The sequence below is a fragment of the Protopterus annectens genome, chromosome 10.part0 (assembly GCF_019279795.1).
Source record: "Protopterus annectens isolate FY-2018-M chromosome 10.part0, PAN1.0, whole genome shotgun sequence".
NCBI classification, from domain to species: domain Eukaryota; kingdom Metazoa; phylum Chordata; order Ceratodontiformes; family Protopteridae; genus Protopterus; species Protopterus annectens.
The window spans coordinates 624,907,164-624,934,283 of NC_056744.1; the positions used below are offsets into that span (position 1 = coordinate 624,907,164).

Here is a 27,120-nt window from a genome sequence, read left to right on the forward strand (position 1 = left end):
TGGACACACCTCCGCCTTTGGTGTTTCTGTCCAGGTTACATGGCCAAAATGTGTGGTATGATTTATAGCCTCGTAGTGCAGGGGTGCTCTCTGGAGCCTTGAACCAGCTCTCAGTCACTGCACAGATATCTATGTTCTCCATTTTAAGGAGTGCCTCGAGTGAGTGCATTTTGAGATTTAGACTTCTAGCACTGAGTAGCATTACCCTCAGTTTTTGCTTGCCTGTGCCTGTTACGGTGGTGAATTTGTTATTTGAACCTTGCCTAAAAAAGGCACTATAGGGGCAGCAAGAGCCTTAGCCAGTATCCAGAATCCCAGGGGCGACAGGTGCAGGCCATCTGTGGCAAAGCATCGTGGTCTGTTGACCATGTCATCCCAAGCAGACAGATACTGGACCCCCTTAGAATGATAAAGCAATAAGTCAGGTGAAATTCGAGGTTACAGTTAGGGCATCCTACAGGGCTCTATCCTAGGCCCATACCTTTTTAGATTGTATCTTTCAGATCTATTGTTTCCATCTGAGGTGTTCTACAGTCTGTATGCAGATGACATGCAAGGGTAAACTGACTACATGCGTTACAGATAAGGCATGCCTGTAAAAGAACTCAGCTAAACTGACCATTTGGACCCATGCGAATATGCTGATAAAGACATCAAAAATACGCATATAAGATTTGGAAGACATAAATTAAAAGGTGAACATTAAGTACAGCACACACTGATTGAAACTGTAGATTCATTTAAGGACCTGGGTATATTAGTAGATCCAACTTTGAGTTTTTCTAATCATATCAACCAATTGGTTAATGCTACTTGTAGAAAGTACAGTTGTGTACACTTACCATAAATGTAGATGTTCAAGTGTATTCACTGTTGCAGTCCTCACAAAATGGGTTATCCGGCTCCCGGTAGCCCACAGTCATCCAGAATACCAAAGTCCTTGGTATACGACGTTGGCTGCCTTCGGTTGTAAGCTTGACGTCAGGTACAAAGGAAGGCAGCAAACACCATTTCCTCAATTTTTCTTGCCTTAAATATTAGGAGCCACCAAAAAGGTTAGACCAGGAAAAGAAAAATCCAGTCTGTGCCCTAGGAAAAAAGGGGGATGGAAGGGGGGGAAACCAAGACTGCAACAGTGAATATACTCGAACATCTACATTTATGGTAAGTGTAGATAACTGTACTATATTCATCATGTTTCACTGTTGCAGTCGTTACAAAATGGGCGGATTCCCAAAGCCCAGAAAAAAAAAGGGAGGAGGAACACCCACTGTTTAAGGGTTGGTAAGAATGCCCTGCAACACTGCAGTGGCAAAACCAGCCCTAAACTTAGAAAACAAGGGTAAATTGTAATGTTTAGTGAAAGTGTGGACAGAAGTCCAGGTAGCTGCTTCTAGGATGTCCCTAGTAGGTACACTTCTTAAAAAAGCTGCTGAGGTAGAGGCTGCTCTAGTAGAATGGGTCCTAATACTCTGTGGAGGAACCTAGCCATGATGTAAGTAACAAAAGTGAATACAATGAGCAATCCATTTAGAAATGGTCTGTATATAAATAGCTTTGCCCTGAGCTCCAGGAGCAAAACGGATCCAACTTTTGAAAAGGTTTAGTCCTGTCCAGGTAAAATCTAAGCTATGCACATCCAGGGAATGCAGTAACCTTTCCCCTTTATTCTGAGGATTAGGAAAGAAGGTAGGCAGCTGGATAGACTGGTTAAGAGTCAGGCTAGAAACCACCTTAGGCATAAAGGAGGGATTAGTTCGAAGAGAAACCCGATCCACATGGAAGACGATAAAAGGCTCTACTGCCATTAAGGCCTGCAGCTCAGAAACTCTTCTAGCTGAAGTAATAGCCAAGAGAAAGGCAGTTTTCCAGGAGAGAAACATTAAATCTGCTGAGGCAGCTGGTTCAAAAGGAGGCAGAGTAAGTTTCTCAAGTACAAAATTAAGATCCCAAGCAGGAGTAGGTGCCCTTCTGGGAGGCTTTAAATTGCTAGCTCCCCTGAGGAACTGTTTCATCAAGGGATGAGAGAAAATGGGTCGCTCAAAGAACAATGAGCAAAAATAGCTGAAGCATGAATCTTGATAAGAAGAAAAAGGAAAGTCCACCATTAAGCAAGCCTGCCAGATAGTCAAGAATAAGAGGAAGAGTAGGTTGAGAAGGGTCTTCCCCTCTAGTCTGCATCCAAATGCAGAATCTTTTCCACTTATCTGCGTAAGATTTCCTAGTGCTAGGCCTCCTGGCCTCACGAAGAACCTCAACCATCTGTTGGGAAAGTTTAAATTATGAGCTAGGCTGCCAAATGCAGAGTCTGAAGAGGAGGATGTAGAATTTTTCCCTCCTCCTGAACCAAGAGATCTGGTATCAGGGGGAGATACCAAGGCTGAGACTGGGAGGGACTGCGAAGTAGTGGGTACCAATGTTGCCTGGGCCAGTCTGGAGCTATGATAATGGCCTTTGGTTTTTCGTCCCTTACCTTTAACAGCACTCTGGGAAGAAGAGGCAGAGGAGGGAAGGCATAGATTGAGAGCTGTGTCCAGGGGAAGGACAGAGCATCCACTTTCCAAGCTTTGTCATGATGATCCCTGGTGCAAAAGGATGGAAGAAGGTGGATGGTCGGAGATGAAAAGAGATCCACCTGGGGAGAGCCCCAACGCTGAATGATGCGATAGAAGATGGTCTTGTTTAGTTGCCACTCGTGAGGATCCAGGACCTACCTGCTCAACCAGTCTGCCAAGGTGTTGAGCATTCCTGGAAGAAACTGAGCTATCAGATGAATGCCCATGGAAGCTGCTATGGACCACAGGGGGTAAGAGGGAGTCCCTCCCTGCTTGTTGATGTACCACATGATTGTGGTGTTGTCTTGTCCTTACTAGAAGAGTACCAGGAGAGAGTAGATGCTTGAAAGTCATCAAGGCCTGCTGGACTGCCATCAATTCCTTCAGATTTATGTGCAAATGAACCTGTTGATAGCTCCAAGTCCCCTGAATGCATCTGCCCTCTAGATGTGCTCCCCAAACGTAGTCCGAGGCATCTGTGGTGAGTCTGGCTGGCAGGAGGTGGACAAAAGGGCAGGCCTTTGTTCTGTGAACAGGCCGTCGCCCACCAAAGAAACTCCGTCTGCAGGCAGGGAATCAGGGGAAGTATCAAGTCTAAATCCTGAATGTGTTGACACCAAAGGTTTTTGAGGTACCATTGTATTTTCCTCATATGCAGTCTGGCATATGGAATCATCAGAATACATGAAGCCATGAATCACAGGGCTTGCAGGAACTGCCTTGCAGAGAGCTGGGTTATGCTTGCCAAATTCTTGAAGTAATTCGAAAGATCCATTTGTTTCTCGAGGGAGGAATTCCATCTGTGCGGCTGTGTTCAGACTCGCTCCCAGGAATTCAATCTCCCTGGTGGGTACCAATTTTGACTTATTTTCTTTGATAGTGTAGTCCAAAGAGGTGAGAAGGTTCTTTACAAAGTCCAAATCCTTTAGAAGTTGCTCTGGAGAGTTTGCTTGAATAAGACAATCATCCAAGTAAGGGTAAATTTGAATGTTTCTTTGCTTGTAAAAAGCAATGACTGGAGCCAGGCATTTTGTAAAAACTCTGGGAGCAGTAGATAAGCCAAAGAGCAGTGCAAAGAATTGGAAGTGCCTCTTCCCCGCCCTGAAGCGAAGGAACTGTCTGCAGCTTTCCCTTATTGGGATGTGCAGAAAAGCTTCTTTGAGATCCAAAGTCACCAACCAGGAATCCTTGGGCACCACTGGCAGCAACTGCTGAAGAGTGAGCATTTTGAACTTGGAATCACCAGAAAAGTGTTTAGAATGGACAAATTCAGGATAGGGCGCCAGGTGCCTCCTTTTTTGGGAGCCAGGAAAAGTCCTGAGTAGAAACCCTGGACTATCTGCAGTGCAGGAACTGGCTCTATTGCTCCCAGGTTTAGCAAAGAAGAAACTTGTTTTTCTGCTTCTGCCCTTTGATGTGGGAGGATATCTGGGTATCCTTGGTGGACAGGGAAGGTGTGAAAGGAGAACCTGTAGTCTTAGGATGCTATTTTGAGCACCCATCTGTCGTCTGTGATGGTGGACCAGACATCTGCAAAAAAGGCTAACCTTCCCCCCAAAGGAAACCCTGGGTCCGCAGAGGCAGGCAGGGGAAGGCTGGAGTCATTGGGAATGCTTGCTTTGGGAAGTTTGCTTAGAACTCCCGGATTTTGAAGAGGAAGCCTACCAGTGCTTAGCCTTTTGAGGGGTGGAAGTCTGTCCCCTAGAAGACTTGTAACCCCTAGGCCTAATGCGACCCTATTTACTAGGATCAGGAAAAGTCCAATTCTTAAAAGGGTAATGTCTACTAAAACGAGGAGGCTGAACTTGCAGAAAGTCCTTAACAGTTTGCATAAATTTGGCCTTATCCTACAACTTTTTCAACACCTCTTCTGCTTTGCTACCAAAAAGATTGTCCTTGTGCAAAGGCACATCCAGTAATTTAGATTTGACACATTCAGAAAGGGGCTGTTCCCTGAGCCAAGCATGTCTTCTAATAACATAACCAGTGGCTCCTGCCCTGCAAGAAGCCTCCAAAGTATTGAAACCACAATGTAGAGAATGTTTAGTGACAAGAGTGGCAGAATTCAATAAATCTTGCATGTCCTTACTCTCCATCAGGGAAGGAACACCAGAATTCAATAAATCATGCATGTCCTTACACTCTCCATCAGGGAAGGAACACCAGCGATTTTAGCCTTAATAGCCTCCAAAGTATGCTGCTGATACTTAAGCATATGAAAAAGACAATTAACAGACCTAATCGCAAGGTTGGAGGAGGTATAAACCTTTTTACCCCATAGAACATCTTAACTGCTTGTATCCTGCTGTCCATATCCATAAAACAGAGCTTTCAGTTTTTTCAGTTTTTGTATGGTCTTTTTAGTCCCTTACCACATATCCTTAGCTGCCAGACCAGAATTCTTTTGAATCTGTACTCCTAAGTAGTTCATTTTATCATGTCCCCTTACATATGCATATTGCTGAACCTACTATTAGGTTCATAGGTTAGTACTAGGCTAACTGCCCTTGCGAGCCATTTTAAGCCTAGCCAATTATACCCTGTGAGATTCAAACACTGTACCTTGTGTTTGTAAGGCAAACACCTCAACCATTAGGCCACCCTCCTGCTCCCTAGTGAAACTCTGGAATTCTCTCCCTACCACCCTTTGAAATACTCTTTTCCAATCTCACCACCTTTCAAAGTGAGAATGTTCTTGTACCCCTACCACGTAAAGTCTTTAACACTATATGCCAACAAGTAAAAAACACCACAAGCAAGCTCTCGAACCTGAACTGTAATAAAAAGACTTCAAGCATGTAACAATAAAAATTTTGTTCAGGTTCAAGTTAAGGCAGACAGTCTCTCCAAACAAATAATGTCACTTGTATAAGAAAGGATGGTTTGAAAAAGCTATACAGCGAAAGCGCTTACCTTTCTTCACTTTATTTCAATAAAGTCTCTGTTAAATAATAAGTTCTACAAGTGGATTACTAAAGAAATTTCTGAATTCCTTTTCTATGGGGTCTGAACAGACATTTGTTTCTGATGATATTTGAACTGATTACAGCTATTGGGTCTGAATAGACGTCACTTATCTTTAACACTATATACCTCAGCCTTCTATCACTGTGCTCTCTTACCCTTTGCTTCTACTTCCTCTCCTACCCTATACCTAATAAACCTCCCCCCAGCCCACTCCCTTTCTCCACTATATAACACCTTTTACCTCTCCCACCCCACCTTCTTCTCTCTGTCCTCTCCTCATATTTCTAACTTCCAAAAAAGCTTGTTTTTTTATCTGTACATAAATGTTTTATTTACTTGTTTTTTTATCTGAAATGCCTGTAATTTTAATATGTTTAGACTACATGAATCTCACTTTTGTAAATCATTACCTAGGATTTGAAATGCTATGTCTTTACTTTTTAACAAATTGTATACTATCTCTGTATTTTTCGCTGTTCTACTACTTTAATTTACTTTTGTATAACTATTGTAAAATTGTCTATATCCTGTGGAGCTTTTCTCCCCGAGCCTCCATTGAAAATGGGCTGTTCCAGGCTCAGTGGACTATCCCGGTCATCAAACTGTAATAAATAATCATAAATAAATCTATCTAAGCCCCTAGATTCCCTGTCAGAGAGAACAGGATTTTTAGCCACTGTGGCTTTAACACCTTTAGGGCCCAGAGAAATAATCTCCGGATCAGCAGTAGCAAAGAGATTGAGAAGTCTAAGGGGGTGGGATCTAGTAGTGGGTGTGAAGAGAAGGAGTTTTGTTTTTTTGGATTCTTGAAAAGGAACTGATAAGAATCAGGAACTCTACAATACCTGTCAGGTTTTCTGAGAGCAGGAGGAACAGAAGTAGGAGTAAAAGAATTCTCCATGAAAACATCATCAGCAACTTCCAAAACCGGAGGGATAGCCAAAGTCTTATGCTGTGGCAAATCCAAGAATTCCCTAATCCTTTTCTTAGACTGAGGGTAGCCCAGACTTTCCCATTTGAAATGCTCCCTAAGTATTCAGAGTTTCTCCAAAAGAAAGATCTTCTGGAGGGGAGGCAGAAGGGAGAGTCTTCTGCATTAGAATTCTCAAAACCAGAAAAAGGTTGAGAGTTTCCTTCTTCCTCAGCAGAGCTGCTGGAAACCTCAGAGTCTGAGGCAGACAAAACGTCTGGGGACAATTCCCTAGCCTCTTAGAAGGAGGTGACTGAGAGCCCCTGATAAGGGTCAAAAGATCACTAGCCATTTTAATAATATGAGACTGAGGCATTTGAGGGCAGGTCGGCACCTGCTTTTGAGTAGATGTGTAGCTGGAAGGCCTGCTAGAAAATAGGAAGGACTCAGGAGGCCTAGCCACAGCAGTATTCTGAACCAAGGTCAACGGTCTGGATCTGGTATCCAGGCGGAGAAAAGAGGTCTCAGAAGCCGGTGCTTGCTTGACTGGCAGAGGGTCAGAAGACAATGTGGAAGCCTGCAGTATGGAGGACTCAGAAAAGGTCTCAGAAGAGGCCTGCTGCTGAACATCCGCGGACTGCAGGGGCAATGAAGGCACCTCACTGACTACCACTGGGCCAACAACCAACTTAACAGCTAATTTGACCCTAAGCCTGTTGCGCTCTTGGTCTTTATCCTTGCTCTTCTTAAGAACATCTGAAGTCGGGAGACCAAAAGATGCCATACCAACGAACTTAGGCCAAACTCTGAAATGCTTAAACAAAATCCTAGCTCTATGGCATATGGTACACGGGTTGAAAGAAGCACAGAGATCACAATTAGGGACATTGTGCTCAAGGCCCAAACAAGTGATACAGTAAGAGTGACTATCATGGTGCGGAATCTGTTTTTCACAGGCAAGACAGCTATTAACTTTCTCTGACATTTGTTAAAGCAAGAAAAGAGGGTCCCCAACAGGGTAGTTATCTGAGGATGTCTTCAATTTAGCAGTTGGAATACAAAAAGAAGGTACTCGGCCAACCGGCACTCGTGCAAATTGCTTCTGCTTCGGGCTCCGTGGCAAGAAAGACTGAGGAAATGGCATCGGCTGCCTTCCTTTGTACCTGACATCCTGACGTCATATACCAATGACTTTGGTATTCTGGCCGACTGTGGGCTACCAGGAACCGGGTAACCCATTTTTAAGGACTGCAACAGTGAAACACGATGAACATTTATAGGTTGTATAAAATGATTTATAAAGTCTAAGAAATCAGAAATGATGAGTCTTTGTCAGTTACATTAGATCCAAACTTGACATGAAATAATATGGAAAGCTTATAAGAAAAGAAGCATGAGTAAATTGGAAAGAGTACAGCAGATGTATACCAATGGCATCCATGGATGCGAAACTAAGTTACTATGAAAGACTAACTATCTGAATTTGTAAAGTCTCTCATATAGATATTTAATATGAGACCTAGACTCAGCTCTGATGACAGAAGTGTTGTTGGCACCAAAGCCATCGGTACCAGAGATGTTGAAGTCAAGACCTCTAAAACCTGCATCGAGGTTACAGGAGGAGAATAAGTAGTGGTGGATGGAGAAAACCCTCAGCAAATGAATGAAGAGGGGATTGAGAACAGGATGGGAGACCCCGAGCTCTCAAGATCTGATCCACCAACCTAACAATATCAATCTCAGAAAGACTTCTGGTGGAGAGCATGGATAACCCAGAAAGCGAATCGGGTCTCTCCAGGAATGGACTAGGGACCTGACAGTGAAACGGGTCCAAAGATGGAGAACAGATAGTCGTGGGTTCTGTAGATACCACTAATTTCAGCACCATCTGCTGTGCCGTGGGGGAAACATGCACAGAAATGTTAGGAGTGACAGTCAGCACAGACGTCAGAGCCATGGTGGTTGAACTTGGAATAGGTGTCGTAGCCAGTGTAGAAGGCACAGGTGAAGTTTTCGGTGCCAGAGACTTAGACTGCTCTGAGAGCCTCAGAACCTTAACTTTTGGTTCCGAAGAAGAACCCTTAGAAGTGTGTTTATGTTTTTTGACAATCGGTGCTGATAAAGACGTCAGCACTGAATGAGAGGATTTTGATCCAGAGGCTGGAGGTGACTGCTTGGCCTTGGACACGGCTTCTTCAAAAGGGGCTTTAAGGAGACCTTTGAGAATCAGTTTATTCTTCTCTGCCATAGTTCTACTACTGAAACCCTGGCAGATGGAACAGTCTATACTCAAATGGAGAACACCCACACAGTAAATGCAGGATTCATGGTTGTCCGAGTTTTGCATTTTCTTGCCGCACTCTATACATTTCTTAAACCCTGTAGTGGAGCTTTTTGGCTTTTCTGCCATATTCCTGACAAAACAATAGGAAGGCAGAAAGAGAGAGAGAGAGAGAGAGAGAGAGAAAGAAGTTAGTTTTGAAAATAGATCTTCACTCACACAAAAGGGAAATAGGGAAAAGTCTACTAACAATGGTAGACAGACTACCAACAGAGTGTGTGTGTGTGTATATATATATATATATATATATATATATATATATATATATATATATATATATATATATATACACACACACACACACACACACACACACACACACACACACACACACACACACACACACACAGAGAGAGAAAGACTCTCAATGATGGTAGGGGAAGAATTTATCAATGGTAATAGAAGATTACTTACTTTCTACAGGCAGACCAAGAATTAAAGGATAGAAAAGTTTTTAACTTAATAGAACGATAACAATATATAAGAATATACTTAGGTACAAGAGAGATGGCTGACGAGTCTTGTCGTAAGAACGGCAAATGAGATCTGAGGTAATGTAGAGAGGGGCATTGTGGGTAGACTAGCAGCTTGAGAGATTTTTGGCTGACGCAAGCTATACAACGGCCTGACTGGTTCTGAGGATCAGAACCGTAAGCCACAAGTTAAGAACACATGATTGACAACATCAGATAAAGATTTATAACGTCCAAGAAATCAGAAATGATGAGTCGTTATTTGTCAGTTACATTAGACCCAAACTTGACTATGAAATAACAATATGGAAAGCTTATAAGAAAACAAGCATGAGTAAACTGGAAAGAGTACAGGAGAAATATACCAAGGGCATCCATGGATGTGAAACTAAGTTATTATGAAAGACTAAAACATCTGAATTTGTATTGAAGAGGAGACCTTATTCAGGTATGTAAAGCATTTAGAGACAACTGCCTCTGGGAATGAATGTCTGAGGTTATCAAAAAGTAGCAGAGAATCATCAGATAACCTATGCCGAAGATACTATAGGAATAATACAATTCCCTGAGACAGTAGCTAATGTATGGAACTGACTACCAAATTACATTAAAGCAAGCACTAGTTTAGATATTTTGAAGAACAGCCTGGACACTTATTATGGGAACAACTGTTTGGTATACTGGCAGGCTAGAAGGGCATTATTGACAGTGCCTGAAATATGTACGTATGTATGTGTGCATGTATATATGCATGTATGCATGCATATATGTTCCAACACTATTTCTGCAAATCAGTCAACAGAAATCAACTTAACAGTACCTAGGCATGTTATGTAGCAGAGCCAGGTTTAAGGTTACATTATGAAAAAGGGAAGAGGAAAGGAAGCATAGGCCTTTATAACTGTAAACTCTAACAGCACTGCTCCAGTTTATGGTACTAAAGTTAAAAAGGAAGAACCTTTACTTACCCATAGCAGCCTCTTTGGTCAATTGGCTATGGTACTTGGAACAATCAGCAATCATTGTTCGAAGGTCAGATGCATTATGCTTAGATGGCTGTTTAACAATGGCTTCACAGAATTTTTTTGTGTAGATAGAAGCAGGTCGGATGGTCTCTGTACGGCCATGCTTAAATGCTGCAGTGCTGCAGGATTCGTAAGTGGCTACAGTTTGGCCATACTGCATAAAGAACGCCATCTGAAAGGCGAGCTGTGCAACAGCATCAGGACTAACTTTGTGCTTCTTAAGGAACTCCTTACCACCCCTCTGAAACTGAACATTATTAACTGTCAGCGTTTTCATAGTAGCATCAAATTTCTGTTTAGCTTGGATAATGCCAGCTTTCAAAGAATCATCGAGTTTAAACTCAAGTCTATGCACAGCCTGACAGGAGTCAACAGCAACAGGTCTAGCTTCTGGGGAAACAGCAGGCCTCTCTACATGATCTTTATACACTTCATTTTGAAAGCGTAGTACTGCAACACCATCACCCCAAGAATGCTCAAAATTAACAGCTGCAGTGCCATCTCTGGTCATTATAATGCTAAATGACTTATCATACCAGCGATTGTAACCATTTCCATGCAGCATAGTGTGAGTCAAATCAGTGTAATCTTTCACAAGGCAGTCATCCAGACACAAGCAAAACACAGCAGAGTCCACTTTCTTCAAGGTTTCTTCATTTCCATTTTCCAGAAGCTTCTGCCTAAGTAATGCCCATGTATTACGGTTTTCACTACTGAGATAACCAAGAGGGAAGTCAGCAGGAGGCCTATTATCTGACAAAATGTACTTCAAGTGTGCTTGGATTTCTGAAGGATTTACTATATTTCCATCTTTATCAATAACATCAAACGCAAAAAAATGTCCATTTCTCATTACTAGCAAATGTCTTGCTCTCTCATCTGTAAAGAGTTCATCTTTATTTGGTCGAGGAATACGGGTGGAATTGAAAAGTCTGAAGTACTGGGACATATCAAGGGGATAAGCATTGACCATATATGCACCAAACCAGGAAAATGATGAAGGCACAAAACGAATAAGTTTCTTAAATTTCTTTGTATCACTCTTTTCTGGATTAAGGTGAAAAACTTCAGGTTCCAAATAGCCAGCCCGAAGAGTCTTCATAAAGCGCATGGCAGAGACAACCATGTTAGTAGCTCGTATGAGTGGGTCATTATATTCTGTTTTTGGATGTGGATTAAATGACATAAAGGGATTGTAATTCAGCACTACAGAATCCCGTGCAGCAAGATACATGTCAAACCATGGACCTAAACATAAAAAAAAATAAACTGTGTCATTCAACAGCATTGCAGTTTGCTAAAAGAAAATACTCCTGTAAAATTACCCTGTACTCCAGTAAAAAGGATAACCGTTCTACACAATGAAAATCTTTCTTCAAGAATGGATCAACACAACATAAAGACAATAATAAAGTTTTTTATTATTATTTTACTTCTGTTATATGTTTTTCTATCTAGTTAATGTTTTAGTTATAAATAATACCCAATACAAGAACAAAGTAGTGCTTTTTATGCATTGCCAACAAAAAGTGTTAAGATGTGGCGGAACGCCTTTCTAAGAAAATGCTTCAGCCTAATTCTCAATTTATACAGCACCAGTGAAGTAGGTTTCACCTCCAGCACACAGACAAACTAACACAATGCAAAAGTGTGAGGATATATAAAATGTGACTCGGAATGATGAGATTAAAAATTAAGTATATTCTGTATTTGCTCCAACTACAGAAACTACTCAGTGTTGTGAAAGAGCACGGCGGTAACAAGTAAGGACAGGTTTGTTTTACATGGTACCTGTAAGGAAAAAAGAACAGCTGTGTCAGTTACGCAGTATAAAAGCAGACAATCGAGGAACATTCTTTGCACCAGTAAATACAACAAGTATGCTTCATCTTACCAATGTCAGATGGACTTTTCTCACCAATGTCAGGTTTCACCTGCCTTGATTTTCATACAACTGAAGCCACCCTTATTTGAGGGTAATGCTTGCCTCAAGCTGTTCTCTCCAGCATCAGATAATACATGTTCTATAGCTTCATGTCATCATAAGTTTTTCTAGGAAAAAAAGCTGGCAAATTCCTCACTGTTCCAGGATCTAAGGTTCGGTCCTGGTCTCAGTCACCTGTGTGTGTGAAGTTTTGCATGTTCTTCCTTTATCTGGGTACTCATCATCCAGGCCACCATCATGAGATTCTTGTGATGCTGTACCCCAACATTCCTTCAGCATATTGTGTAAACAGTTATAAGAGGAATACACTTTGGGGACAGCATGAGGGCTGTCACTCAATTCTACAAGTGCAACAGTGACTCAGGCAACTTCTCCTTCCATCTTGAGTGGATGGCTTCCACTAGGGTCCCCAACCTCCAACAGCTTTTTTGCTTTAAACAGAAGACATTTCATACCCTTTAACATGTCCCTCAACCTCTATCGGAACAGGTAATTAGGGAATACTTCTTCACTGCTCTCTCTACTAGCTTGGTTCTTCAACAAACAAGCCATTACTCAAAAAGTACATTTGTGTTTCTTACTATAATTGCAGATTTTTGAGTAGATCAGTGTTGTAGGACTGACTTTTTTGGGACATCCTGCTGTACTGAAGCCCAAGGATGAACAGAATACCAGCATCTTTCACCATCCCCTAGCCTGCAGATTCCAATGCAGACCAATGTTTAGAAGTCAAGGTATAAAGAGGGAGTCAGCTGGAGTCATCTTCAGGTCTTTCTTGTCCATGGTCTGAGGACTCTGATAGTCCTAATGTGGGGCACAACGTTTCTAACCACCCCTACTATAAGACATGGTCCTAGATCTAAGAGGTAGGAAAGGGTGGTGGTGAATGGGATGACGAGACCTACCCCAACCAGAGGCAGAGGGACAGGGGGAAGAAGGGGAGGATAAGTACTGCAACACTGACCTACTCTAATTCTACAATTACGGTAAATTAGAAACACAACTGTACTATGTTTATTGTAGTTAATGCTGCAGTACTGATTCTTGGGAAGACTTCCTAAGCATTTACATGGGTGGGTAAACAGAAATCTTATATGAGGACAGCAAGCTCTAAAGAATGGCTTATCCCTACTTTTATTAGGGATGACAGCCTGGAAACAGGTGGATGTCATAGTGTGCAAGGGCTCTGCCCTACTGGAATTGATATGCTGCTGAAGGAACTCAGCTCTACCTTTGATTGTTTTACAATTAACATGGCACAGAAGGGAGAGTTAGAAACATTGTGCTGCGGGCCTAAGCAAAAAAATTCATTAGGAGTGAAAATCTTTGCGGAGAATTTGCTTCCCACAAGGAATGCTGCTGTTAACTTTACTGAATATTAGCAATGAATACTCACAAAATGTACAGAAAAAAAAATGTCCCCATTAGGGTACTTGTCTGAGTCTTCTTAATGCTGTAGTAGTTCAGGCTAACCCAAGGAGTGATGATGATAAGCAATGCACTGTGGAGCAGCAGACTACACGGCAAGAAAGAACTGAAGATGGCCTCTTTATACCCTGATATCTAGATGTCGGTCCATCCAATGAAACCAGATGGCTTAGTGGTTAAGGTCTTCATCCCCCATGCACAAGGTTCAATCCTAACCTCCGACCAATGCCTGTTTAGGGTTTGCATGTTCTCCCTGTGTCTCTGTGGGTTTCTCCCATGTCAGAAAAACATGCTGAGTGTTTCCATCTCAATCTCACCAATGAATGGAGCTGTGAGCAGCAGCACAGACTCTACATGGTGCCCTACAGGGGGAAGAGTTGTACAGACCAACCGCTTTGGGCATCTACTGTGGTGCACAGTATCCTCAAGATAGGAGAACACAGATCACAGTCTGTGTGCTGTGGCAGGGCTAGTCACTTGACAGTGCAAAATATGGCTCTAGGTGATTTGGTCATGTTGACTAATGTCGCCAAAAATGGCATGGGTAGTTACCGGTGATAAGTAGGTTGAGGACCCAGCCTACTGTGACCCACGCCAGGGACCTGTGCTATTAGTGGGAGGGGTATATGTGCCCCTATTGGCCAGAGTATGCGCACCACAAAGCCTGGCAGCCCTGGGTCAATAAGCTACTGGCTTGGCTGGTGTCTAGTTGCCCAGCCTGGGTTACCTGGGATAGCTCTGTTGACTGAAAGCTGGACGTAAAACCAACCAACTTGTCAAACATGAACTGAGAATTGCTATGCTTAGTGTAGGTTCACTGACACAGGACGCAGCTTGGAAGTGGATGACATAATATGGAGGAGGCTGGACATCCTATGTATCCAGGAGACGAGAAGGAAGGGCAGTGCAGCAAAGCCACTTGGCTTGGGATCCAGAGTCTACTACTCAGGTTGAGGGCAAAAATAGTGTAGGAATTGTGGTGAGAGAGAGGCTTCAGATATAGGATAAGGGATATCATCAGAATTAATGACAGACTCATGGCAGTCAGACTCCAGTGTAATGATAGGGCAGTATTCATAATCTCAGGCTATGCCTCACAGCAGGGTTGTGATAGTGAGCTAAGACTGCATTCAGACAGCAGTTTCAGGACCTACTAGATAAAGCAGGACAACATGAATTGGTGTTGATAATGAGCGACTTGAATGCACATATCAGAAGAGAGAGAACAGGATATGAGGACTACCTTTGTCCACATGGGTGGGGCAACAGGAATAAAGAAGAAGCCATTCTAAACTTCTGCCTGGCAAATGGCTTGATAGTAGCCAACACATGGTTCAGATAGAGAGACAGTCACAAGATCACATACAAGAGTCATCAACATGCAACTCAGGTAGACTTCCACCTAGTAAGGAAAAGGCAGTGGGTCAGAATCCATGATTGCAAAGTCAACCCCAGTGAAACAGTCGGCCCACAGCATAAACCACTAGTTGCCACAATCAGGTGCAAGCAGTGGTCAGAGAAGGCTCTAAGGTCAACAGAGACCAGGCTGAAGACCTGGAAGTTGACAAGAGAAAGTACAACAGTTCAAGGAATTACTCAGGGCTCTAGCACCCCAAAGAGGAGGAAATAGGTGGAGTTGAAGAAGAATGGCAGCACCTAAAAACAGCATGTGTTAGGACTACAGAAAAGATATGTGGCCAAGCCAGGTATGGAAATAAGGTACATAAGGAAAGCTGGTGGCAGAATGCAAACGTGCAGTAAGTCATCAAAAGAAAAAACGGAGTGCAGGAAGAAGTGATAGACAGAAAAGACTGACCAGGCTAGGAAGGACTACTGGTTGGCTAACAAAGAAGCTAAGAAAGAAGTTGCAATCACAAAGAATAGGGTATCAGAGGCACTGTGCCAACTTCTAAAACGTGACTCAGTATGGGACACAAAGAAACTATATAAGATCGCAAGGCAAAGACAGAAAGATAAAGAAGACAGTCAGACACCCTTCATAAAGGATGCCAGCGACAACCTGCTCAACAGCTCAGAGGACATCAAAGGCAGATGGAAGGAGTACTTCCCGCAGCTTCTGAAGGAAGAAAACCCCACAGAAGCTGTACTGACCCAGAAACAGCCTACAATGAGAGAAGAAGAGGAGCCCACCCTAGAAGTAAGAACAGCACTAAGGAAGATGAAGTCAGGGAAAGCAGCAGGCTCAGATGAGGTCACAGCAGATATGATAAAGATGCTGGGTGAGATAGGGGAGAAATGGCTACTGAGGGCATTAATAGCAGTGTGGAGGGAAAGGCATATACCAGATGACTGGAGAATAAGCATATTCATGCCAGTGTACAAGAACAAAGGGGATATCCACAACTGTGGGCAGTACAGAGGTATCAAACTCTTATCACATTGCATGAAAGTTCTGGAGAGGGTGACTGATAAACAGATACGCAGAATAGCAGAATGTAAGATGGGAGATGAGCAGACCCGATGTTTGCATTGAGACAGATACTTGAGAGGAAGCTAGAGACGAGGAGAGAGTCCAACTGGGCATTCCTAGACTTGGAGAAAGCATATGAAAAGGTCCCAAGAAAGCTGCTCTGGGCAGTACTGCGGTGGTTTTAAAGTCCCAGAAGCATTGTTAGAATTAGTGCAGGCTATGTACAAGGACCCAAAGTCTCAAGTACAAACAGTGTTCGGCCTCACAGAGGGGTTCCCAGTGGGTTTGTGTGTACATCAGGGTTCAGCTCTGAGCCCACTGCTGTCCATGCTGGTGATGGACTACATTAGCAAACAGGTTGGGAAGGATCATCAAAGCTGCTGTATGCAGACGATGTGGCAGTACAGGCAGACTCTGAGCTAGAATTTCAGCAAAGGATAGGAGAATGGAATGCAAATCTGAAGGCATATGGGATGAAACTAAGCACAGATAAGATGGTGGTAATGGCAGCAAACTGGGGAAATCAGAAGAAGCTGAGAATAGAGATAGAAGAGAAGATAGTGGAACTGGTAAAACAGCTTCAAGTATAGGAGGAGTAGTTGAGGAGAAGGCTAGTCTGAATGAAGAGGTCAAAGCTAGAATCAGAGGGGCTGCAGCCAACTGGCACAGAGTATCAGGTGTAGTCTATAACAGAAGAATGCCAAAAAAGCTGAAAAGTAAGGTGTACAAGGCAGTGGCAGTGGTGTGACCAGTATTATTGTATGGTACAGAAACCTGGGCAGTAAAGGCAGAACAGTTGAAGAAGCTAGAGGTGATGGAAATGAAGTGCCTGAGAAAGGTGATAGGATGCACACTGTGGGACAGATGAAGAAATGAGGACATAAGAGGAGAAGCCAAGGTAGCTCCAATTGCAGAAAAGGTCAAAGAGGACAGATTATGGTGGTTTGGGCACGTGTAGAAAAGCTGAAGACAATCTGGTGAGGAAGCGAGGAAGTCCAGTAAAGCGGTGGATGGACTGTGTGAAAGAAGATCTGCAACAGTCAAGCACGAGTGCTGAAGAAGGCAGGAGTGTTGCACTGAATCGAGAGAGTTGGCGACAGTTAACACGACACCCCAACCCCATGTAGAAAAAGGGGGCTGATGATGATGATGATCTAGATGTCAGTCCACAGAGGATGTCAGCTGGATTGTCAGATGGTGAAAAGACTCTGGTATTCAGGCTGGTCTCTGGCTTCAGCATGGCAGGAAGTTCCAAGAATTAGTACTGCAACACTGATTCTGATGAAGATATTCATGGTGGCTGGGTGGTGGTAGTCAGGACTTCATTCCTCTATGCCACACATGAAACAAAATCTTAGGGTTGTTGGTATGGTATTCTAAGATGCTGCCATCCCTACCTGGATTTCATAATATTTGTTCAAAATTGTTCTTTGATTAACAAAGTTAATACTTGGGCATATATTTTTTTATTCTCAGCAGTTCAGTCACTCCATCCTTAGGATGTTATAATCTCCATAAGGATTGTACTTCCACTGACTTCTACCTTCTGAAATTTAAATCATGAAATCCTTACACAGCAAAGATGGTGTACGTCATATTCCCATAATATTACATTCAATGTTGCATGGTAGATTACCATAATATTACATTCAATAGGTAGCAAATGGTGCAACAGTTAATACTGCTGCTCACAGCTCTTGGTTTCCAGTTTGTTTTTTTCTTTATTTTTTTTAAATAACCCGTTTATTGAATTATCACTTGTAACATAGGCAAAATGAAAGTTATGTACTTATCGTAACAATAGATCTATGCTGTCTGATTTTCAGTTGGTTCAACTGTAGTTGTCAGATCCAACGGGATTCAACCTCGGCACCAAATGGAAAACTTCTGCTTCAGGGCTCTGAGTCCTCCCCTACTCATAATTCCTAGAGTTCCACCTAATCACCTCAGATCGAATTTGCCTCATAGTGGAGAGTTCCTCATGTTACCCTGAAAACTTGTACCATACCACAACAACATACTAAGTATGGGATATAAACGCAACAGCAGGGCTTGTCATACAAGGGCAACCAAAGCACAATCACTATAAGGTTTGCCATGACACTTTGGAAGGAGGTTGGAGGGTGGGATGTTGAACTGGATGAAAAATCAGACATTTATCTATTGCTTTGCTAAGTACATAATTTTCGTATCTAATGTTGTCTGTTTTTGTCTAATTCATCTGTGGGACACATTCCCAATCCCTAAGGTCTGGGTGGACTCACTGAAGGACATTCCTGAATACGGTGGAGCCAAAGGACGAGCAAGCCCTAGACTGCTCATCTAACTTATGAGAAATAAAGGTGTGGGTTATAGACCAAGTAACTGCTGCACAGATGTCATCAATGGGAAGTCTTTTTGCAAGTGCAGCAAAAGTAGCAACTGCTCTTGTGGAATAAGGTTTTGGTTCAACTTGCAGAGTCAGACCTCTTTTAGTGTATACAAAGGAGATGCAAGCAGAAACCACCTGGAGAGTGTTACTGTACATACAGCCTTTCCCTGTCTCTGTTCTGAAAAGTCAACAAATAAAATTGGTCTGATTTTCTATATGTCTTTGCTCTATGGAGGTAAAAAGGCAGTTGATAAACTTTTATGTCTTACCATAACGTTCCACCTGTGTTGTTGATCTTCATTCATTCATTACTGCTGGGAATCGGTTCAGTCCTCAGAACTGAGCCAGCCTTTTACCAAGCTCATGCCAGCCCTAAACTTTCGAGCTAAGATTTTATCCACAGTGCCCTCTTCCCTGTTGCCTCAGATCAAGTTTGCCAGGTATCAATAAAGCAGAGGCTGTCTCTGGTCAGAATAAACCTATTGAACAGCCATAGGACCCAATGCCATTTCCCAGGAGCCTTTGGAGGGGGAAGGAGGGTGGGAAGTGATGAATGAATGAAGATCAACAACACAGATGGAACATTATGGCAAGACATAACTTCTTTATCTGATGTTGGTAATCTTCATACATTCCTTACTGTTGGGACAGAGTCCCCAGCTACCTTTGTTCCTGGGAAGCCCTTATGGAAGGATGTTCCTGAGCACCACTGAACCGAAGGATGCTCCTCCCCTGGAGCCCAAATCCAATTTGTAATGAGTGATGAAGGTATGAGGGTTGGTCCAAGTTGCGGCTGCACAAATGTCATTCAAGGAGGGTCTTGCATGAAAAGCCGCAGAAGTGGCTACTGATCTGGTAGAATGGGCTCTGACTCTACCGGGCAAAGAGATATTACTTTTGTCATAAATGAACATGAGGCAATTTCTCAATCATTTGGCTAAAGTAAATTTTGTGACAGGACACCCCATTCTGGATCCTGAACAGACTACAAATAATTGATCTGTTTTCTGAAAAGGTTTTGTTCTATCAAGATAAAAATGTAGTTGTCTATGCACATCGAATGAGTGAAGACAATACTCCCCTCTATTAGACTAGTTAGGAAAAAATACTGGTAGGTCAATTGTCTGGTTAATCGATAGTTCTGAAAAGAGCTTGGGCAAGAAAGATGGGTTAGTTCGGAGTGATACTCTGTCTTCATGAAAAGTCATGTAGGGGCGTTTGATGCACAAAGCTTGAAGATCTGATATGCGTCAGGCTGACATGATGGCTATGAAAAATAGTGATTTTCATGATAGGAACTTTAAGTCGCAATTTGAGGCAGGTTCAAAGGGAGGTCCTGTTAGAGACTGTAATAGTAATGAAAGGTCCCAAGGTTTTATTGGTTCCCTGAAAGGAAGTCTAATATGGATAACACCCTTTAAGAACATCTTGCAGAGTCTGTGGGACATAAGGGAAGATTCTTGGAATCCATTATGAAAATTCGAAATGGCAGCCAAGTGTACTCGAATAGTTGAGGCTGAAGCCCCTGAATCAAGAAGGTTTACTAGATATTCAAGAATCACAAAAATAGGGGCTGTAAAAGAGCCTAAATTCTTTTTCTGTATCCATATAAGGAATTTTTTCCATTTGCTGAGATAAGTCCTTCCGGTGGATGGTTTATGAGAAGCCATAAGAATATTACGCACTGGGGAGGTGAGGTTACTCTGCCTGACAATCACTGGAAGTGGAGGAACCAAGCTGTCAGCTTGAGACTGGGAATGTTCGGGTGAATCAATCCTTGTGGGTGTGAGATCAACTCCGGGGAGGGATCTAGAATCCATGGTTGATCCAGGAGGTGAGGCCAAAGAAAAGGAAACTTGTCGAAGCCAATAGGGAGCAATGAGAATTACTTTGCTACTCAACTGAAGGGATTTCTTCATGAATTGCGAGAGGGAAGAAGGCATATAGAAGACTCGAGGGCCAATCGTGAACCAGAGCGTCCATCGGTGACTCCCCCTGCGGGGGGATTAGGGCAAAATAGTTGCTGCATTTGTGGTTTATTGGGGAGGCAAATAGGTCACAGGAAGGCTGGCCCCAGTGGTTGAAAATTTTTGCTGCCATCAGAGGACTGAGGGACCACTCGTGAGGCTGAATAATGTATCTGCTCAGTTTGTCCGCAATCACGTTAGAGCTCCCGAGAATGTGCGTTGCTATCAGCGGTTGGAAGCTATCGCCCATTGCCAAATTCTCATGGTTTCTCGACATAGAGGGTAGGATTTGGTTCCCCCTTACTTGGTGATGTATCAGACCACTGACATGTTGTCTGACTGAATTGCAATGGTCCCAGATGGAAGGATGGAATGAAATGCCTGCAATGCTATAAGCACCGCCCTCAGTTCCAGGACACTGATATGCAATCGGGCCTCTGTCTCTGACCAGGTGCCTTGGATGGTCTTGCCCTGATAAAGCCTCCCCACCCCATAAGGGAAGCATCCGTGGTTACAGTGGCCTTGGGCTGATGGAGGCAAAAAGGGTCAAGACCATTGTCGTCTGACTGGCTTCCTCTACCACATTAAGTCCTGTTTGCATCTCTGCGTTATTCGGATCTGGAAGGACAATGGGTGTCATAAGGGGGACCACTGGGTTGGCAGTAACCATTGGAGAAGCCTCATATAGAACCTCGCCAGAGGTACTATAGTGATTCATGCTGCCATACAGCCTAGAAGCTGAAGTACTGATCGGGCCGGGGATAGGTCTTGACAGAGTATCATTCAAACTTGGGATCTTATCCTTTGGAGCCTGTGATCTGGTAAAGACGCTAGGCAATTTTTCGTGTCTAGGAGTACACCTATGAATTCCAGAGATTGGGATGGAGTTAGTTTACACTTCTTCCAGTTTATTGACATTCCCAGGTGTTGAGTTATTTTCAGAGTATACATAAGGGTCTCTCTTCCAGTAGATGCTTGGTGGGGGGTGGTGAGGAGCTAACTGTCCAGATATGGAAACACTCAGAATCCTTGAAGTCTCAAGTGAGCTGTTACTACTGCCATACACTTGGTGAACACTCTGGGGGCTGTACAGAGTCCAAAGGGCAGCCCTCGGAATTTATAAGTGATTGGCTCCTAGATGGAAGCGGAGGTATCTTATGGAGCGCTTGTCCATTTTTATATGGTAATACACATCCTGAAGATCTATTGAGCACATCCAATCGCCTTTCTCCAGTAAGGGGAGGATAGACTGAACCGTGACCATCCGGAATTTCTCCTGTTTGACAAATTTGTTTAATATACTGAAATCTAGGATTGGTCTCCAGTCCCCTATCTTTTTTGGCACTAAAAAGAATCTTGAGTAAAATTCAGATCCTATTTGGTCTGGTGGGACTGGTTGGATGAATTTTTTGGAGCAGCTGTTGAATCTCTAGTGCTGCTGCTTCCTTTTGACTGGGTGGAACTTCGGGAAGGAGGGGTGATGTAGAGGTTGATATTGATATCTGTTGATATTGTTTGCCGGGCAGAATGGTACAAGGAAAAATGTCCCCTGACTGCTTCCAGAGGAAAGCAATCAGATCGCTCTTCAGGAGTGCTGCTAGGGCTGTCCGGAGAAAGTACAGTTGTGTACCTACCATAAATGTAGATGTTAGAGTGTATTCACTGTTGCAGTCATTACTCTTGGGTTATCCTGCTGGCAGGCTACGCGCAGTCGGCCAGAATTCCAAAGTCTTCGTCCGGCATCAGTTGCTGTCGCCTCTTCCCTGATGTCAGTGCACCAGGGGTATAAAAGATGCAGCAGACGCCATTTTCTTCAGTTTTTCTTGCCCCAGATGTCAGGTGCCCCAAATTGGAAGGCTGAAAAATATGCCAATAAAAATGCATGCATAAAAATAACATGTCCTTCATCTACAAGCAAATACACCAAATAGGTTGTACAGGATAGAGAAGTGCAGATAAGTCCCAGCAAAGAAAAGGGGGATGGTGGGTGGGTAACCTGGACTGCAACAGTGAATACACTCGAACATCTACATTTATGGTAGGTACACAACTGTACTATGTTCATCGTGTTTCACTGTTGCAGTCATTACTCTTGGGTAGAATCCCAAAGCTGAGGAAGGGGTGGCTGGGCTAAATAGGATTAGGAGAGGCTATGAGGCCCTGCAGAACTGCAGTGGCGAAGCCTGCTCTGGACTTAGAGTAAAGAGGTAAGTGGTAGTGCTTTGTGAAGGTGTGCACTGAACTCCAAGTTGCAGCCTCGAAGATATCTTTGGTTGGTACTCCTCTGAGGAAGGCTGCTGAAGTGGCTGCTGCTCTGGTGGAATGAGGCCTAATACCCTTAGGCACTGATTTGCCATGCTGAAAATAACAGAAATGGATGCAATGGCCTATCCATTTTGAAATAGTCTGTTTTGAGATAGCCTTTCCTTGTGATCCTGCAGCATATAACAGTAAAAGTTGCTCAGTCTTTCTGAAAGCTTTAGTTCTGTCCAAGTAGAATTGTAACTGCCTGTGTATGTCCAAAGAATGCAGAATTTTTTCACCCTTGTTCTGTGGATTAGGATAAAAGTTTGGCAAGTGAATGGTTTGGTTAAGGGCCACACTGGACACCACCTTAGGCATAAATGTAGGGTTTGTCCTCAGAGAAACCCTGTCTGGATGAAAAATGATGAAAGGTTGCACAGCCATGAGTGCTTGTAACTCCGAGACTCGCCTTGCAGAGGTTATTGCTAGGAGCAGAGCTGTTTTCCAGGATAAGTATTTTATATCTGTTGTTGATGCTGGCTCGAAAGGAGGCAGTGTGAGTCTTTCCAAAACATAATTGAGGTCCCAGGCCGGAACTGGTGCTCTCCTTGGGGGCCTAATGTTTTTGGCCCCTCTGAGGTACTGCCTTATTAATGGGTGAGAAAAGATAGGTGGTTCCATATTGTAATGGGCTGAAATGGCAGAGGCATGAATCTTAATAGATGAGAAAGAAAGGCCTTTGTTTAGCATCTCAGTTCGGTATTGTAAAATCTGAGGGATATTTGGTACACACGTGTCAATGCCTTGTTCCTGGTTCCAAGCACAGAATCTCTTCCATTTTTCTGCATAAGATTTTTTGGTACTGGGCCTCCTGGCCTCCAAGATAACATCCATAACAGCTTTGGAAAGAGGAGTGTTCTGAATGGCTACATTATCCGCCATGCTGCCAGATTTAAGGTCCTGAGTTGGCTATGCAGGACCTGATTGTTTTGTTGGGTCAGCAAGTGAGAAGTTTGAGGCAGTATCCATGCTGGACCACGAGACAAGCTCTTTAGGATTGGGTACCAGTGCTGGCGTGGCCAGTCTGGTGCAATCAGTATCATTTTTGGCTTCTCTTGTCTGACCTTTAGGAGTACCCTGGGAAGGAGAGGCAGAGGGGGAAAGGCATATACTGTTAGATTTTTCCAGCTGAAGGATAGAGCGTCCACTTTCCATGCTTGCTTGTGATAAATCCTTGTGCAAAATCTCTGCAATTGGCAGTTGTGAGGGGAGGTAAATAGATCTATGTCTGGGCATCCCCATTTCCTTATTATCATGCTGAAGACTTGTGGATCCAGTTTCCATTCGTGGGGATCCATGAGGTTTCTGCTTAGTTCGTCTGCCAGAGTATTTGTTTTTCCTGGCAGGAATTGTGCTTGCAGGTGAACTTGAAAAGCCAATGCTGTGTCCCATAAGGTCATTGCTTGTCTGCAGAGGGGGTAGGAATGTGTACCTCCCTGCTTGTTTATGTACCACATAACTGTAGTGTTGTCTGTCTTTATCAGTAACTGTCCTGGATGAAGCAGGTCCTTGAAAGCTGTCAGGGCATTTTGAACAGCTAGCATCTCTTTTTGGTTGATGTGAAGATGCATCTGGTTTGCAGGCCATGTGCCCTGAATACATTTTCCTGCCATATGGGCTCCCCAGGCATAATCTGATGCATCCGTTGTCAGTGTCTGTCTGGCTGTAGGTAAATTGAATGACAGACCCGTGTTGTGGTGACAGGCTTCTGCTCACCATCGAAACTCCTGTTGCAGGCAGGGAATGAGTGCAATTACTGTCTCCAGGCTGTGGCAATGCGGAGTCTAAATACTTTTTAGATACCATTGTAGTTTCCTCATGCAGTCTGGCATATGGAATTAGTAGAATGCAGGATGCCATGAAACCCAAGGCTTGCAGGATGTTCATTGCAGATAAGTGGGTTTTTGTTGCAAAATTCTTGAAGTAAGTAGTCAGTTGCTTTTGTTTGTCTGGAGTGAGATAAGCCATCTGGGCAGTTGTATTTAGGCTTGCACCCAGGAATATTATCTCTTGAGAGGGCACTAGTTTTGATTTCTTTTCGTTTACTGTGTACCCTAGGCCAATTAATAATCTTTTTACAAAAGCCAGATGCTTTAGAAGAATGTCTTTGTTCTCTGCTTGAATTAGGCAGTCGTCCAAGTAGGGATATATTTGAATTCCTTTTTGTCTGCAAAACGCAATTACTGGTGCCAGGCACTTTGTGAAGACCCTGGGCACAGTAGATAAGCCAAAGGGCAGTGCAGAGAATTGGTAATGCATTGAGTCTGCTATGAATCTGAGGTATCTTCTGCAAGATTGTCTGATTGGGACATACAGGTATGCCTCTTTTAGGTCCAAAGTTACGAGCCATGCCCTCGTGCCCAGCATGGGCAGTAGCTGCTGTAGAGTCAACATCTTGAATTTTGGAACTTCCAGAAATGTATTTAGTATATACAGGTCCAGTATTGGTCTCCAGGTTTTGTCCTTTCTGGGTACTAGGAAAAGTCTGGAGTAAAATCCTTGCCCCTGCTCTTGTTGTGGTACTTGCTGAATGGCCCTCATGTCCATGAGGGCTGTAATTTGTTTTTGTGCCTCTGCCCATTGATTGTGTGGCAGGTCTGGCATACCTTTTGACCTTGGTAGAGTGTGGAAATGGAACCTGTAGCCTTGGGACACTATGTTCAGGACCCATTTGTCTTGGGTAATCCTTTGCCAATTTGTTGAAAAAAGTGCTAGTTTTCCCCCCTAAGGGGGCTGTCAAAAGAAAAGTGCTTGGATCTGGTAGAGGAAAGTCATTGGGACTGTTTCCTGTAAGGTTCGTGATTTATCTTCTCTGCTTTTGGAGGTAGGCGCACCCCATTGCTTAGGCCTGTATGACCCTTGGGACTGAGCTCTGCCTCTGGGACACCTGTATCTGCCTCTTTGTGGTCTGTCTGACACTGGAAAGGGCCAATTTTTAGAAGGCCAGTTTCTGCTAAATCTGGGTGGCTGTACCTGTAAGAAATCCTTGACTGTCTGCATAGATTTTGCTTTATCCTCCATTGTTTTCAACACTTCTTCTGCTTTAGTATCAAACAAAGTATCATGCTGTAATGGTGCATCTAATAATTTTGCTTTAACATAATCAGGCAGATTTTGTTCCTTTAACCAAGCATGCCTTCTAATAACAGAACCTGTAACAGCGGCCCTGCAAGAGGCCTCCAGTGAATCATAACCACATTGCAAAGTATGCTTTCCCACTTGTTCAGCTGCATGCAATAACTCCTGCAATTCCTTGTTCTCTGAACATTCAGTATTTGTCAACATTTTCTGTAAGCAGTGACATTAAATATTGCTGATACTTAAGCATATGAAACTGACAATTTAAGGCCCTTACCGCCAGGGTAGCAGAAATGTAGACTTTTCCCCCCCCATCTTTCTAGAGCCCTGGAATCCCTATCAGAGGGGCAGGGCTTTTTGCAGTGGAAGCTTTAACCCCCTTGGGACCCTGAGATATAGTTTCTGGGTCAGCAGCGGGGTTTTTATACAGGAATTTATGAGAAGCCAGGACCCTGTAGTATCTTGTCTGGCTTACCAGGAGCAGGGGGTAGAGAGTCTGGGCACAGGCCGGACTCTGAAAATACATCATCTACAATGTCTAGAACAGGTGGAATAGCAAGGGGTCTGTGCTGAGGAAGTAGCAGAAAGTCTCTGAGCCTTTTCTTAGATTCAGAATAATCTTGGCTCTCCCAGTGGAAATGTTCCCTCATGGTATGCAGGGTTTCCCCAAAAGAATAATCCTCAGGAGGAGAGGCTGAAGGAATGGATTCTTCAACATCAGAATCCTCATAGGGAAGCATGGAGTAATCCTGTTCAGAAGAGGAATCAGAGGAAATAGAAACCTGATCAGAAGAAGCATACTCTGTCTCTTGCCTAGGCCTTTTATCAAGAGGGGGATGGGAACCCCTGATCAAGGTAATTAGGTCTTCGGCCATTTTGAGCACCTGTTTTTTAGGCATGGAAGTCTGAGTAGGAGAATGCTGTACTTGCTTCTTTGTCTTTAATGCTGCTTTAGTCTTTGTCTTTGAAGCTGAAGATGGCTTGATATAAAGTTGTGTAGGTCTGAAGACACCCTCAGAAGCCGATGCCTGCTCAGCGGCTCCGGACCCATCTGAGGGAATGATTTCTGAGTGTCCAATACCTTGAGTATCCAGAAGCCCAGTCAGCTCCATGTGGGAGTCAGAAGAAGCCTGTGGCTCTGAGGTAGCGGGCGCCAGGGGCTGCGAAGGCACCTCACTGAGAACCGTCGACTGGCCTAGAAGAGGCTTCGTCATCGGTTTTGGACCTCGGATGCCTATCCTTTTCCTTGTCCTTGCGTTTTTTGTAAACTCCGGTTGTCGGCTGATCTGACGGCATTATATAGTTAAATCTTCGGCCAAAGTAAT

General features: G+C 43.5%; 1 protein-coding gene across 2 annotated transcripts in view; it reads right to left on the reverse strand.

Annotated features, from left to right (window-relative positions):
• The window catches only part of CPT2 (carnitine palmitoyltransferase 2), a 347,899-nt gene that overhangs the window by 75,344 nt on the left and 245,435 nt on the right, over positions 1-27,120 (reverse strand). For both annotated transcript variants that reach the window (XM_044085447.1, XM_044085448.1), the window contains one exon: positions 10,215-11,519. In XM_044085447.1, coding sequence (XP_043941382.1) covers positions 10,215-11,519 — 1,305 coding nt within the window. The remainder of the gene's footprint in view (positions 1-10,214; positions 11,520-27,120) is intronic.